Source organism: Peromyscus californicus, unplaced genomic scaffold, assembly GCF_007827085.1.
Source record: "Peromyscus californicus insignis strain IS unplaced genomic scaffold, ASM782708v3 Scaffold_20__1_contigs__length_68692818, whole genome shotgun sequence".
Lineage (NCBI taxonomy): Eukaryota > Metazoa > Chordata > Mammalia > Rodentia > Cricetidae > Peromyscus > Peromyscus californicus.
In genome coordinates this window covers 631,464-647,031 of record NW_026294503.1, presented here as the reverse complement: position 1 = coordinate 647,031, position 15,568 = coordinate 631,464, and the positions used below count along the sequence as shown (strand labels likewise).

At 41.5% G+C, this 15,568-nt stretch overlaps 1 protein-coding gene and 1 non-coding gene across 3 annotated transcripts in view; one reads left to right on the top strand and one right to left on the bottom strand.

The window, feature by feature from the left end:
* The window catches only part of Sdc2 (syndecan 2), a 113,286-nt gene that overhangs the window by 17,963 nt on the left and 79,755 nt on the right, over positions 1 to 15,568 (bottom strand). For both annotated transcript variants that reach the window (XM_052747574.1, XM_052747575.1), the window contains one exon: positions 2,515 to 2,626. In XM_052747574.1, the coding sequence (XP_052603534.1) occupies positions 2,515 to 2,626 (112 nt within the window). The remainder of the gene's footprint in view (positions 1 to 2,514; positions 2,627 to 15,568) is intronic.
* LOC128117296 (U6 spliceosomal RNA) lies at positions 11,463 to 11,567 on the top strand. The gene has a single exon (XR_008220778.1). It is a non-coding gene; the product is annotated as a U6 spliceosomal RNA (small nuclear RNA).

Sequence of the window (15,568 nt, the reverse complement as noted above, 5' to 3'; positions counted from 1 at the left end):
CCTTGGGTGACTGTCCAGGCAGCCAGCTGTTTCTGTCATTTCTTAAATTTTTTGGATGTCACTTGTTTGCACTTCCTGCTTACTCAGTTAATATTATTTCCTTCTTGGGTCTCTGAGGGGATTGAAGATTAGATACTTATAGTTTTCCTCATTAACAAATTCAGAAAAGAACTCACTAAAGAGGTGTAAGGTGTATAAGTTTGAATGACATCAAGAAGTATTTTTGTTTGGTAATAAAGTTAGAATAGAAAGTGAATATGGTACAACATTTTGGACTCATTAAAATAAGATAAATAATGGAGTATTTTCTCTGAATTTGTCAAATGTTAATAGATTGGGCATTGTTAATGTAATTCTTGGCTGTATATATTCAAAATACTTATTGTATATAGTTTTTCTTATATTAGTTATAACCTTTTATTATTTTAGACAAAAAAGAGGGAAATGTGGTGTTATATTATGTACCCCAATAAAGCTTACCTGGGGATCAGAAGACAGAATCAGCCACTATATTAGACATAGAGGTCAGGCAGTGGTGGCACACACCTTTAATCCAATCACTCGGGAGGCAGAGATCTGTCTGGATCTCTGTGAGTTCAAGGCCACACTGGGCTACATGAGAGAAACAGAACCAGGCAGTGGTGACACACACCTTAATCCCGGGAAGTAATATGGCAGGACACAGAAAGGTACATAAGGCATGAAGAAACAGGAACTCACTCTCTTGAGACTGAGGATTTCATAGAGGTAAACTAGTGGCTGGCTGTTCTGCTTCTCTGATCTCTCAGCTTTCATCCCAACATCTGGTTCTGGGTTTTTTATTATAAGACCTTTTAAGATTCATGTTACAATAAGTCTAGCTCTTTACCAGGCACAATTGACTTTTGTTTGTTCTAGGGCCTTCTGAATCCTAGGCCAACCTCATTGTCACACATTTATATTCAGCATAGTAACTGTTACCATAGTTTAATCTGTAACAGATACTTTAAGAAAAAAAAGGTCTTACTAAGACTTTCTTACATGCTACCGGCCAGACATTTCTGATTTATACTAACTCCATGCTTAGCTCTTCCTTTTTCTCAGCTTCTTGGGAGCCATTCCCGGCACAGGTAAAACATTTCCAGGTAACATATACTAGGGAAAATGCCCAGGCCTATTTACTCCTCCTTGTACCTGCATTCTCTGCAATGTGATGACAGCTCCCTCCAAGAAGAGATACAACTTGGGGCTGGGAACACTGCTCAGTGGTTTGCAAACGTGGGGCCCTGGGTGTCATGGTTTAAATGTGAATTGTGCCCCCACAGACTCACGTATTGGAAACTTGGTCCCTACCTAGTGGTGCTATTTTGCAAGGTAGTAGAAACATTAGAAGGCAGGGGATATTGGTAACAGGGCTTGCCTTGGGAAGTTATACATAGTCATCATTGCCTTCCATATTATCTGCTTCCTGTCAATTATGAAGTGAAGGGCCTCCTCCATTACATGTTCCAATTGTCATGCTCCACTAAGTACATGAGGCCAAACAAACTCTCTAAAACCACGAGACACAGAGATCCTTCCTTTCTTGTGACGCTACCGTCAGGAACTTGGTCACAGGAATAATAAAGCTAATATACTGGCTTCAACTCCTAGCATTGCACTGTACACACACACACACACACACACACACACACACACACACACACACACACACACAATTCTGTGCCAAGCTATAAGTCTAGGATTAGATTTCTGCTTCACTCTGTGAACAAATAGCTGGCCACCTGGAGAATGAAGGGCCATGTGGACTAAGGCCAAGTCTGCTCAGTTTTCCCAGACACATAACAGAGCTAAGTCAAAATCAGCCAAGCTTCAGCTGCAAACATGTGAGGAGCCAGCACTAAATGGCAAACCTGCAGAATAATGAATTAAACAAATACCCATTGCTACAAGCTACTGAGTGTTAGGATGGTTTGTTAGGCAGCTTTGCAGAAGCAACAGATAACTAATACACCAAAGAAGTCAAAGATATAATGCTGCCTTTATAGTACCCGGCTACTACACTGTCCCTCCAACTTATGAGCAATACAAGTAAAAGCCTGTAAGTTTTAGTTTTTGAGTATAATCTTAATACAGCAGGCATTTTATGAGACTGATATTTGCAGGATTTCTTAAAAGTTTTCTATGACCATACTCTGAAAATTTTAACAATAAAATTTAAGGCTAACATCTCAACTTCTTTAATCCCTACAAAAGCTTTATGTGGTAAATACATGGAAATATTTATTTATAAATATACACATTTGAATATATAATGAACATATTATATATATAATAAATATATATTTCCATTTTGTAAATGAGAAAACTGAGACTTAAATTGCCAAGATCTTATAGCTTAAGTTATAAGGAACTAGAATTTGTACCCCAAAACTACTCATGACTATGACACATGCTGTGCATGTCATGGAAGAAGGCACAGCAATATATGTGCATGCTCAGGCATAGAGAATGGTATCCATCAGGCAGATTTACCTGAGCCAGAGGCAGAAGAATAGTCATCGTCATCAATAGGATATGTTCCCGAGGCTTCTTCTGTGGAGCTGTTGTCAAGGTACATGTCCTTATCAGATGTCAGCTCTGCTCTCTGAGAAAAGACAGACAAGCGATTCAAGATAGTCAGATTACAAAAAGGCTCTGCTTTGTCTACTCTTCAAGCTTTGCTCATGCTGCATTGAAGACCTGAACCCCTACTGCTGTGCTCTGAATCCTCTTGTCTAGCCATCCCTTATGCACTATGCCTTAGCAACTTATATGAAATCAGGGGCTGACCACACACACACTCATGCCCCCAAGGAAGCTCATGTGGCCTAATCTTATAACAGATATCCAAGTTCTGGCATAGGCTTAGTTCATTCCACTCCACTAAACTTGCCTGAGTATCTCTTGTCCCAAGTTAATAAACTATCTGAGACATTCTTTCTATCACAAATGAGATTCCTTGATGGAGAAAGCTAAGCTACAGAACACTCAAATCATTTAAGACTTTTTTGGAAGCATAAAGCAAGGTATTATGACACTAGGCTAAATAATCACATAGGGACCCATCAAGACACACAAGACATTCACAGGTTTGGCCATGCTTGGCCTTCTCACTACAGATGAGTGCTCCCCAGCTGCTAGGGTAGTTCAGAGATTTCTGTACAGACCAGACCCACACTGACACCAGGCAAGGCAACCTAAGTGGAACAGGGCCTGTGGAGCTCATCTGCCAAGGGCAAGAGCCCACAGTAAGTCCACTTTTTAGGCTTGCTGGCTTAGCAAAGTTTAATGACAAACACAGATAAACCACAAGAGAACTTCTTCCTGTATTACTGGCACTTGGTGATAGAAAATCACAGGCTTAATGTGGAGAGGGATCCAGTCACCAAATATCTCAGTTTCACAGCTTCTCAGCTTTTCAAGAAGAGGTTACTGTTAAAATGCATCGAATTCTGCCAAAGGAGTAACTTGCATGAACTGCAGACAGAGCAGAGATGGAACTTTTTAAAATGTTATTTTACCACTAGTATCTCAGACTAGTAGCTTCTAAACAAAGTTTGACTTGGGAACAGGCAGTATGTATTATTATTCTATTTTTAATGATCAAATTGGATGTTTGTCTCTCACAGTAATTATAAAAAAATGTTTACCTTACTATGTTGGTTTTAATTAGATTTCTACTAAAAATCAAACTTGGTTTTAGCAGTCAATACTAGTGAACCTTCCTGGGAAGACCAGCAGGTGTGGGCTCTCAACAGCAGCACTCTATCCTCTCAAGTTTCAGGGTCTGGTTGGAGAAGCAGGAGGATTTTAAATGTGAGCCCACATTCTCCATGGGCCTTGATGCCAATGAACAAAAAAGGTTGTGAATCACTTTGTCTGAGCTATCACACTGACAGTTTCAGAGGACAAGCCCTTAGGAATTTGGGTTCTAGCAGGTTGGTTTGCAGGCATGAGTAATACCCCTTCCACTCTAGCCAAGAATGTTCTGGAGCTTTCCTGCCACACAGTTAGAGCATCCCTCTGTAATCTGAGGCAGTTCTACAAAATACCAGTTTCCAAGCCTCTGATCATTCCACACTTTCATTCTTAAAGCTTGCAAACTAAATGGGGACTCCTGCATACTGTAGCTCCATGCAACTGACTCCATTTTCTTGTATGTCCCCTAGTCATGAACTTGCTTTTGACTTTGTAACACATGTACCAGTTAAGATAGAGGATTGTTGTTATTTTTAATTGGCTCATATGTATTCTCCTTGCCTCTGGATGACACAATGTGTCGATATAGGTCTTGAATAACCTGTGTGACCTTGTTCTTTGTCCAGCTCAAAGTGCATGAGTGCTCAATAAATATTTGTCAACTGAGATTACTAAATCACACTGGCTCAAGTCACCTTTGACTCAGGTTTCAGTAACATACACCCCAAGACCTCTAGGATTCTGATAGTTAAAGTTGAATTCAAGCCTGTGAGGTAGCCTGCCTCATACTTCCTTGCACTACTTCTACTTAGATGACCCAGGGTCATAAAAGTAAGAAAAGGATTTTAGAAGCCAGTTTCTCTCTTCTTAACATCGAATGCACTTTATTTTCTTCTTTGCTCTCTCTCTCTCTCAAAGAAATCTAGCATGGAAGTGCTAATACTGAGTTACTTCATTCTTAAGTACCAGACATGGCAGTGCTAATAGAGTTACTTCATTCTTATGTACCAGACATGGCAGTGGTAATACTGAGTTACTTCATCCTTATGTACCAGACATAGCAATGGTAATACTGAGGTACTTCCTTCTTATGTACCAGACACAGCAATGGTAATACTGAGGTACTTCACTCTATTTTCCAGACATGGCAAGGTTAATACTGAGGTACTTCATTCTTACATAAACCAAGTTTCTAGTTGTTAGATGATCCAGATGTCTGTAACAGCACTCTGTCACAATGGCTGGCAGGTGGGATTCTCCCAGAGAATCCCAGCAACATCACATCTCAAGCACGATGTGTATTATGATAAGCCACTGGCTTAAGAGGTGACTGGGGGGTCTGGATTATTATAGGACTTGAGACAGGGCCAGGGGACACCTAGAGAGATCTGTTTGAAGTGCTTCAGTCCTGCAGCACCAGGTTGGCTCAGGGTTGCCTGTGGGAGTCCACAGAGGTTTCCTAGTGAGATCTGAGCTTGCTTTACCCAGCAGGACTGCATAAGGGGATGGCTTGACCATGTGTGTGCGTGGTTACCAGGTGTTTGGAAGGGTCTGCACTTGGCTGTGAGGTATGCTTTGGTCTAGCAAGGGGGAGGTCTTTTGCCCCTTGGCATTGTTATAAAAAGCCATATTGAAGAGACAGAAGGGGCTGGTGGATTTTGATCCAGGTCCTCCCAAAGCTATCCTGCATTTCTGTCTGTCTTATCTCCTCTATCTTTCTATCTACAAATTCCTTATTCTTCTCTCTTCCTCATAGGAACCTTGTAAAAGGTGGGAGCTGGCCTTCCACAGATGGTGCCCTGAAGAGGGACATAGGTTCGGGGACCCCCACAGTTGCCCAGATGTCTAATGTGTTCGGAGGCAGCCAAAATCATTTGTTTTTCCATCATTCTTGGGTACAAGTAACTTTGATATCAAATTAAAATCATTCCCCCCCCGCTCAGATTTCAGGAATGCTGAGAACACAGTGGGGATCAGCCACATCCTTCTATAGAATACACTTTAAGCGTAAGCAGGGTCCTCTTCACCTGCAGCAGATAATGTTATATGAATTCCCCATTGCCCCATTCCCCCTGAAACACTGTTCCAAACAAGGCAAATGTCATATCTGAAGACATCACACCCTGTGTTGGTAAAGGATTTTGCAGTTTACATGCTTGAAAAGGCTAATAAATTATGCACCAGCATTCCCTTAAGACTTGGTGATGTGTATCTCTCTAAGGCCATGAACAGGGGAAATCTCAGCTACCGATTTTCCACCTAGCCTAACATCCACTCTCCTTGACAGTATATGCTCTGCACACCTTCAGTGGCTCAATGGTACAGAGTGACTGGGTGAAGTAACTGAGAGGAAAGGTACAGAGGCCAGCCATGGAGCAGACTGCAGGATTTCATACGCAGGCTGTTTAATTTGGCTCTTGCCATGGCTTGAGGCAGAGCTGATGTTGTTGGCTAACAGGGTTCAGAGAACAACAGAGCGGGCCTTTCAGACCTTCCCTCTCTTGGCTGCTGCAGATGTGAATACAGGTTCAGAAAGGAAGCTGTGGAAAGCAAGGAAGTAGCATGAAGAAGAAACCTACTACAGGTTGGGCCAGGAGGAACTGGCTAACATCCTACCGATCTAATTCCCCTTGTGGAGAATGAGGTTGCATAGAGCCGCAATTGCCAACCACTTTTCATTAATTTTGAGAAATATCTTTAAAATGTAACAGAAAGAACTCTCTGCCTAGCTTTGGACAAAGATACTCTTGTACTTTATTGTAGTGGATATGACAGAAGGACATACCCATGGATATTTATGAGCACTCGTTTTAAGGGTTTGTTTACAGAGACTGGTCTACTATCCAACAATTTTCCAGACTTACACTGTTTTCCTACATATACTACTCTGAGCTGTTCAAAGAAAAAGGCAAGGTCAAAGGTGAAGTTTCATAGGAAAGAGATTCTTAAATCCTATACTTAAGAAACTCATACTACAGAACTATGTCAAATAGTACAGGTTCTTAGTTACACAGAAAGCTCAATGGTGTGTGTTTGTGTGTGTGCGTGCATTTGCATGTGCCTGACTGGATAATAAGAGTGTAGGGGAAGGGGAAGGCTAGTGGAAGAGACAACACGAGAAAAGTATGATATGAAAAATATTTGATTCTGTATTTTAACAAAAATATTTTTAAAATAATAAACAGCTTGGTTGAGGGTGTAGCTCAGTGGTGGAACCCACGTCAGTGCCCTCTCCCTTGCCTACCATCTGTGTGCTCTGGGAGGTAGCACGGCAAGTACATTCAACATAGAGAAGCCACTTTTCCGATAGGCCGACTCTTTAAGCCTTTTAAAGACGACCAAGTTGACATCACATCTGGGACCAATAGATCAACACTTTCTTGCCTTTATAGAAGTGTGTGCTAGAGTTAGCCCCAAACTGTGAGGAAGACTTCCGGGAAAGATATCCATGCCCCAACTCATTAAGAATACCTCCAATGAGCCAGTGCTGATGGTGCTCACCCATGTAATCCCAGCACCTAGGAGGCTGGGACAGGAGGATCAGAGTTTAAGGTCAGTTTGGTTGGCAAAACAAGTTTCAGGCCATACTGGGCTACACAGTGAGTCTGTCTCAAAATGACATCAAAAGAAGGAAGGGGGTAAGGAAAGAAAGAAGTTAACTTGCTGAGAAAGTGATGCATAGTGAGTGTCCTAGTGTTCTCATCCACAAAAACAACAACAAAAAACAAAACAAAAAAATAAAACAAAAAAACCCCTAAACGTCTCTAATGAGCCAGCAAAGTGCTAGTCTTAGGAAAAAGTGCAAATGGCTGAAAATAGCTTTTAAAAACTAACCCTGAGCCGGGCGGTGGTGGCGCACGCCTTTAATCCTAGCACTCGGGAGGCAGAGCCAGGCGGATCTCTGTGAGTTCGAGGCCAGCCTGGTCTCCAAAGCGAGTTCCAGGAAAGGCGCAAAGCTACACAGAGAAACCCTGTCTCGAAAAACCAAAAAAAAAAAAAACTAACCCTGAATTAGTGCTTGGTACTGACTGTGGATACTTCTCTCCATTTGACAAAGAACTGCATCCAGTCAAGAGCAGTCAGACTTCCTAAGCAAAAATTCTCACATAAAATTGTGCTTTAATACAGTGTTCAGTGCAACAATCAACACACACACCCTTTATCTAAACCAAAATACCCTGCCAGGGTGTTGTGTGGCTCACGAACACTAACTAGAATTTATGATTCAATGCTTTCAAAAAGGTGCCTCACTGCATCGATGCAGTGTATATGGCACTAAAATCTATTTGGCTTCCAACTGTGTTGTTTATTGATTCTACTGAAATAATGCCTGGCTCAATACCTAGGTTGCTGGACAAATTTAAAGTAACGTGTCGGATTTTAGGTCCAGATGATCTGAAGCCACCTTCTTCCCCGTCCCCTCCATCCCATGCATTAGAATACACAGAATGGGATATCTGTTCCCAGTCTCAAATCTCTTTAATCTAGAACCTGGTGACAATGAGTAGCCTTGGTCATACATACATACTAAATGAAATGTTCATTCATTTGCTGACAACCATATCCCTGGCATACTATTCTCCAAACCTTATGAACATAATCTGTTGGTTTTCACAGGCCACATTTTTATGATGGAGAACATTTAACTGAAGGAACCAAGTAAGAAAGACATCTAAACCTCTGCACCTAAATTCTTGACACAGCTCCTGCTTTGTGGTAATTACAGAGGAAACATATTAAAAGCAAAATATTCCATCTGGAGACAATTTTCACTTATTGCCCTTCTGTAACTGCTGAATTTTGAAAGCATTGGTTTATAAATCTTAATTAATATATTTGCTTTTTAAAAGTATCCTTCTGGGGCTAAGGAAGTAGTTCATTGGTAGACTACTTGCCTAGCATGTGTAAAGTGCTGGGTTCAATCCCCAACACCACACCACACACACACACACATACACACCCTTTCCCGAAACAAGTTGGCTTATTGCTCATACTAAACAAAATAAGAGTCTTTCTCTTTGTTAACAACCACAACAGAAAAAGTGACCAAGGGATGAAAGAAAAACAGGAATAGAATACACTGGCAAGCCATACTTCTATTTGTAGTGATGCCTTCAGAGTCCCAAGCCAGGGAAGAAGGGAGCACCCTTTGTGTTGAGTCAAATTTGTCGGCAACAGAAACAGGGATCTCCAAAGCAATGCACAGTAAGCAGTGCCTGGGGTGGTGAGTGGGTTATGATGAATATGCATGACATAGAAAAGGAAAATGTCCATTACTTGCAGATGTTCTCCACCTCCTGCCTTTTCCCTTTTTTGGAATAGCAGAGGAAAGCAGGATGTTTGTAGATATGTTATTGTAAGTATTGCTGCCTCTCCCCTTCCCAAGCTAGAATATTCCAGTATTTATTTTGATATCCATATGACCACAGTTTAGACTACGATAAAAATAGAAGCAATGTGAGCCGAACCTGAAAGATTCAAGAGTTGGGAGGGTCAGTATTAATAAATCCTAACAGAAGTAATGAGATACTGTTTCCTGGTATAGTTTGGCAGGAGATAGGGGAAAGATACTTGGAGTTTATTTCTTATTCATAAGTGTTTTGTAAAAACTATCGTCATAGAACAGATTCTAAGCCAAGCACAGGAAGCCAAGAAGCTCTGGTTTGGATTAATAACCCATTCTAAAGAGTTTTTCAACACCTACAATTCTAGGTTCATGTGCATTCTCCACCCAAATCAGGGATGACAGAATGCCATGGGAAGCCTATGGGACAGAAAAATGGAAATGACCTTGACTTCAAAGGTCAGATTGATGCTTCAGTCAATATTGAAGGAAAGTACAGCACCCATTGCTGCTGTACAAAGCATCCTGTGCTGTCTAAACAGTGCTAACAGAGGCTCAGAACCTTTAGAAACCACCCTGGGTTTTAAGAAGCTTCAAAGTGGAGTGTGTGGTCCCAGGAAGGGGCAAGAGAACCATGAACTCAATGCTTGTCTGGGCTACATGGTGAGTCTCCATTTCTAACAAAAAATGGGGGGTAGGGAGAAGGAAAGAAATGAAAGTAGAAAGTAGGAGGGGAGAGGGGGAAATAGAGGGAGGAAGGCGGGAGATGGAGAGAGAAAAGGAAGGGAAGTTTGAAAATTTCACTACTAGAGCACATAGGTCTTCTCTCAGAAATCATCATAGAAAGAAATATTTTAAGTGTAAGAATGACAGTGATATCTACTGTCATGACAAATCTCTAACTGTGGTGCCTATTACCATAACAAAGAGAGTGATGGTCGCCAGGCTCAGCCAGTACCTGTGGCTCTTCTCACCCCACCCCCTACCCTAAACTCTAGCTCTGAATTCCTATATAACCCTTCCATTTTAGCCATGTGCTCTCTTGGTCTTCTTTGGCTTTCCTCTCTTTGCTCTCTCTATGTTATCTTCATCTCCTGTCTTCCTCTCTCGTTCTTCCCCCTCTATTTCCTGTCGTGGCCTGGTTCAGTCTGCTGGCCATGTTGAGTATATTACTTTGGACTCTTCTAGATGCCTCTGGCAGTACTCTCCTTCATATCTACAATAAAACCTTTCCCACAATTATACCTTAGAGAGGTCATCCCCACACTTTATACAATGCCTGTAATCCCAACACTCAGGAGACAGAGGCAGGCAAATCTCTGAGTTAAGAGGTCAGCATGATCTACAGAGCAAGTTCCAGGACAGCCAGGGTTTTACACAGAGAAACTCTGTCTCAATAAAACAAAACAAACAAACAGGGTGGAGGCTGCGGAAGGAATGACTATACATAAATGCACACCCCCATAAGTATGCATGCACACACAAGAACACATAAAAGAATCTGCAGACAGCATCATGGAAAGTGTGCCAGGATCACAGGAGAGTTCTCAGACCACTCCTGATCCATTTCATTTAAGGTCATAAAGGCAACGAATCTAATAAAACAGACAGCAGTCCAGGAACTAATTACCAATTTTCTTTAGCTACTTCCTGATCCTTGTCACCTCAGGCAGAAAAATTCACTTCAACTTATGGATAAGTTACTTGGTTCCCCAGATAACAAGCTGACTTCTCACCTGACTCTAGTACCTGAGTGTAATATCCTGACACCTGTAGATCTCAGATGCCAGCTAGCTATCCAGTCTGACCTGCTCCTGGCTTTCAGTATCCTTGCTGTGACACAGATGTTACCTCAACTGGAGCCACTTCTGCTGATCACAGGGGAGCTTGAGTTTACTCCAAGACTGGATCATCTTGGGGGGAGGGGTTGTTTACAGAAGACAGCCTTTGCAGCTAGTCATTTATAGTAAAGACTGAAAACACAATAACACGCAGAAGAAAAAAAACACTTAGAAAAAAATCTAAATCAACACATTTACAATGTAAACAAAGGCAATAAAGCTTAAACATAAGCAATAAATCCAAAGGTTAGATAAGAAGAGTGCTTTTACAGGCAGAATGGAAACAGTTGTTCTGAATGACAGGCCATGAGCACCTAGCAGAAAGCCACCGTGCAGTTCTATGTGCCCGAGGGATTGATTACTCATCTTCTGATAACCTCCCCAGACTCATAGCCCCAGCCTCTGTGTAACTTCTCATTATAGAAAGGAAGTGTTTTTGACCAAACTTTAGTAAGATAAAACAAATGAGGAGGTCCCAACAGCTTTTAAAGAAGTGATTTCCCTGATAGAGAAACCAGGGAGAGATTTAAAGCTGTTTGAGCCTACTGTGGAACTCAGTGTTCAGTTTGACAGCACATATTAAAACTGATACGATGCAGACGATTTCAGCACAGCCCCTGTGCAAAGATGACATACAAACTCAGGAGACAGTCTGTATTTTGTATCATTCTTACAAGTCTTCTGACCAAAAGAAAACTTGCAGGACTCAGGCTGAAGTCTAGCACAGACCACATGAAGAGAGCCTCCCAAACTGCAATGTGACACAGAGGGAAGAGCTCCCAATCACATAGACTTGCCTCTCACGGGATGAACTGACAGCCACATGAAGTGGGCTATCCCAAAGCAAAAAGATTTTGGAAAGCAATCCTCACAAGAGAAACGTCTTATTGAGTAGATGCTGATTACTACAGAGGCTTACAACTAGTCAGAGCACGGAAAATAAGAACCTATAGAGTGCATAGCCCCAAATGGGAGAGCTATGTCATTCACCCTTTTCCCAAGGCTCAGGGATCATGATGAAAGAGGAGACAGAAAGATTTTAAGAATCAGAGGCTGCAGAGAACTACTGAGAATCTGTTCTCCAGACAGCTGTTAGACATAGGAACTCACAGTGGCTACATACACAGACCTGTAAAAGATCAAACCAGTCAAAAGCCCCCACATGAATGGGGGAGAGGAGAAGTTATTGCCAGGTGAAGGCTACTGGGGATGAAGAAGCAGTTTTCTTAAGGGATATGTCCCCTAACAAGTTGTCCATGTTCCAGCAGATGGCCCTGTCCCACATACGTACTTGTAGCACTGAACAGACTCAGTGAATTAAAACAAAATAAAAAAAGAAGCCCATGAAATTGGGAGGGAGAAGTGGTGCAGGATTATGGGAATCGTTGAGGAGGGACTAGGCAGTTGATTTGATCAAACATATTGTATACATACATGAACTTCTCAATAAATAAATAAAAGTTAACAGAAATAAAGAAGGGGTGGAGTGAGTGCCATCCTGTTGTGCTAGGTTGTGGTCTGTGCTCTTTATCTGAAGAGCATATTCATAATCTTGAAAAATGATGGGAACAATAAAACCATGGAGAATAATATTCTTCCATCAAAAAGGAACATTTCATAGCTGTGCATACTGACATGCTGGCCAAAGACCACAAAACTCAGAAAGGCAACCTAACTCCCTGGGAGTCTGGCTGCACCTTTCTGATCTGCTTCCATCAGAACTTCGATCTGTCTAAGACACCCTGACAGTCTCTTCACAAGATCACATAACCTATGCTATGCAGTTGTAGAGGATAAAGGCGGTAAAAAAAAAAGAAGCTGCAAGATGATAAAATTATGTGCTTTATTAAAAATATTTAAGAATCACATAAAGGAAAGTGTTTTTTAAAAAGTAGCGTATTTCATTACCTTTTGCCTCAGAGAAGGATAATGTATGGTAGTTCAGTAGTAATTATAAAAAGTAGTGGTTAGAATGCATGTTCATAAACACCAATTCATTACAGAGAAAACATTTAGCTTGTTAAAAATATGAGCGATTAACACAAGTAAATGTTGATGAGTCATATCTATCCATCTTATTCCAGAAACTCAAAGAATTCTTTCTCCAATTTTGTCCCAGACCAACAAAAGTTACCAGCTGATTCCACCAGCTTTTATAGGAAGTCATACCAAAGGTTTTCTTCCACAATGATCCAGTACCCAAGAGTGCTAACTAAACATGATGATACAAAAGTCAGCCACTCTCTAAATATCCCACTCTCACCAGAATCTTCAGTGTGTCCAAAGTAAAAGACCATCCCATTCTGTAAGGCAGCTTGTGGCTGAATATGTATAAAAACGTTCATCGGGCAGGCATGATGGCAAACAACTGTAATGCCAGCAGTGGGGAGAGCTGAGGCAGATGAGTCAGAAGTTAGAGGCCAGCTTGGGCTACACAGAGAGAACCTGTCAAAACAGCAAGACCACCACAAAACCCCCAAACCTAAAAAAGTATTATCTTTTTTTTTTTTTAATGAATGCTCCCTACTCATTTTCATCTTAATTATCCAGGGAATGCAATTAGTGCAGAAATAGAGTTGGTGCAGATCAGTGTGTTCCTGACTAGTGAGGTCACGGTGCCCATGTGTGAAATACCAAATAAAGATGTATCCACTCTCCAAGGGCCTCAGGACAACAGCGGAAGACCTGAAGGATGGAGAGCAATCCTTCACCACTGTCCCCAGCTGTGACTGGAAGCCCCCAGCTCTGCCCAATGCTCTGCACAAGCACATCCTCTGACTCCCCTTCTTGCAGCTTAACCTCGTGTGCTGTCGCCTGTACAAAAGCAATTTGCCTCTGCCCCTCCTGCTTTTGAGGCTGAAGAACATGGCTGAATGAGTGCAGCTGCCAGGACAACCTCTCTGGCATGCATGCCAGGCACTCCTCACCTAAGTGCCTTTCTCCTGCCTAGATGGCCCTGTCCCACTGGCAATGGCCACAGTTTCTCCCAGTGGTCACATTGCAGGGCAGCCCCCATGGAAACCCATTTGGAACTGCTCAAGCTCTGTCCACAGAATGCTGTTTTTAATAGAGATTGTTCCTTTAGATCCTGTATAAAAGTAGCTGTATTTAATTGTTCTGGATGGGTGGGGGATGCCGTAAAAAGCTGCTATTCCAAAAGCCTTAATATTGATTCTTTCCCCTTTCCCAGCTTTTAAGAAAACAATTCAATGCTGAGAAACCATAAACAGTTCTTCTAGACTTCAATAACATGAAACATTATCTAAATCACACACACACCACAGCACACATGACAACCCAAGCCCATCTAATACTCTGTCTTTTGTTCGAGGGGGACAGAGTGTTCTTTTTTTTTTTTTGTAAAGTCAGTTGAACAAGCTCAATAATTGTTAAATACTGATTAAACCTTGGCTACTCTTGTAATGGTTGTTTAGCGGGCAAGAGTGACCTAAAGACTGAATGAAAATTCTTCATTCGAGATCTGGCATTTCAAATTCTCAACTTGCAAGATAATATACTATTTTCTCTGGGCCTATTTTTAGAGAAAATTGTCAATTCTAGGTCTGTATTTATAGACAGTTATGTTTCCAAGTGGTCACACCCTGACTGAACCTCCAAATAACAGAATATGTTAAGTCTTTTCACAGGAATTATAGTAGACATGTTATTCTGTTAAGTTTACCTTTTCATACTAGGTCTCTTAGAAATTCAGGCATTTCAAAAGGCAAGAAGTCAATATTTAAAGTTGCAATGTGCAGGCAGTGTAATTTAGCATTGGCATCTAAAATCATACTAAAACCTATCACCAATATCAACAGCAAATTTCCAGATTAGATACCAAAGTAAAACACAATTTAATACAACGTTTGTTATTGGCAATTTTGTTTCAAAGGAAAAACTGAAGACTTTATCAAAATACCATACATAAAATGAACAGAAGACTGAAATCTAAATGGAGTGACAGCCGGCAATACTGTGCATCAGTGTTACACCCACCAGGGGAATGGAATTAGAACTGACCACATCCAAAGAGCTGGCAAAAAGGGAAAAACTTAACTGCTATTTGCTTTGCTCCCAAATAACAGTAATTTCAATTTCAAGGCAGCTAGCTACAATTTCTGTGGCACATGTCCACTATTCATTCAAGCTTCACATTCCTGGCATGCAGTGGCCAGAGGAGTTTATGGAAGGGATGGGCATGAACTTCTCACAGTTTTCACTTGAATAGTTGAATACCCTCTGCACACCTATCCCATCCCCTCAAATTAAAGAAAGCCTTTGTTTTTCACCCAACTACATTAGCAAGAGTTGGGAGATCTGTAAGACTCCTTAACACTAGCTGATCAAGGGCCGAGACTGTTGTCAAGCCAAGCATCCTGCAGCTGTCATGGGGCATTTCACAGCTTCACTGGCCGGGACAGCCTTTTCATCCCCAGCAAGTCATTTTAAGCAACATTTTTCTCCCAGCAAACAAATCTCTCGGCTTCATCTCTTCTATTGTAAAGTGACAGTTGCACAAAAGAGCTAAAGCATTAGAGAAACCAGAATCAGCTTGGTCAACTAATTCCAGTCCCATCCTCCAGCTGGAATGCTTTTATGTGAATCAGGGTTAGCCACTGAAAGTTTCTGCAGTGAAGGAAATTTCTGCATCTGTGTTGTTCAA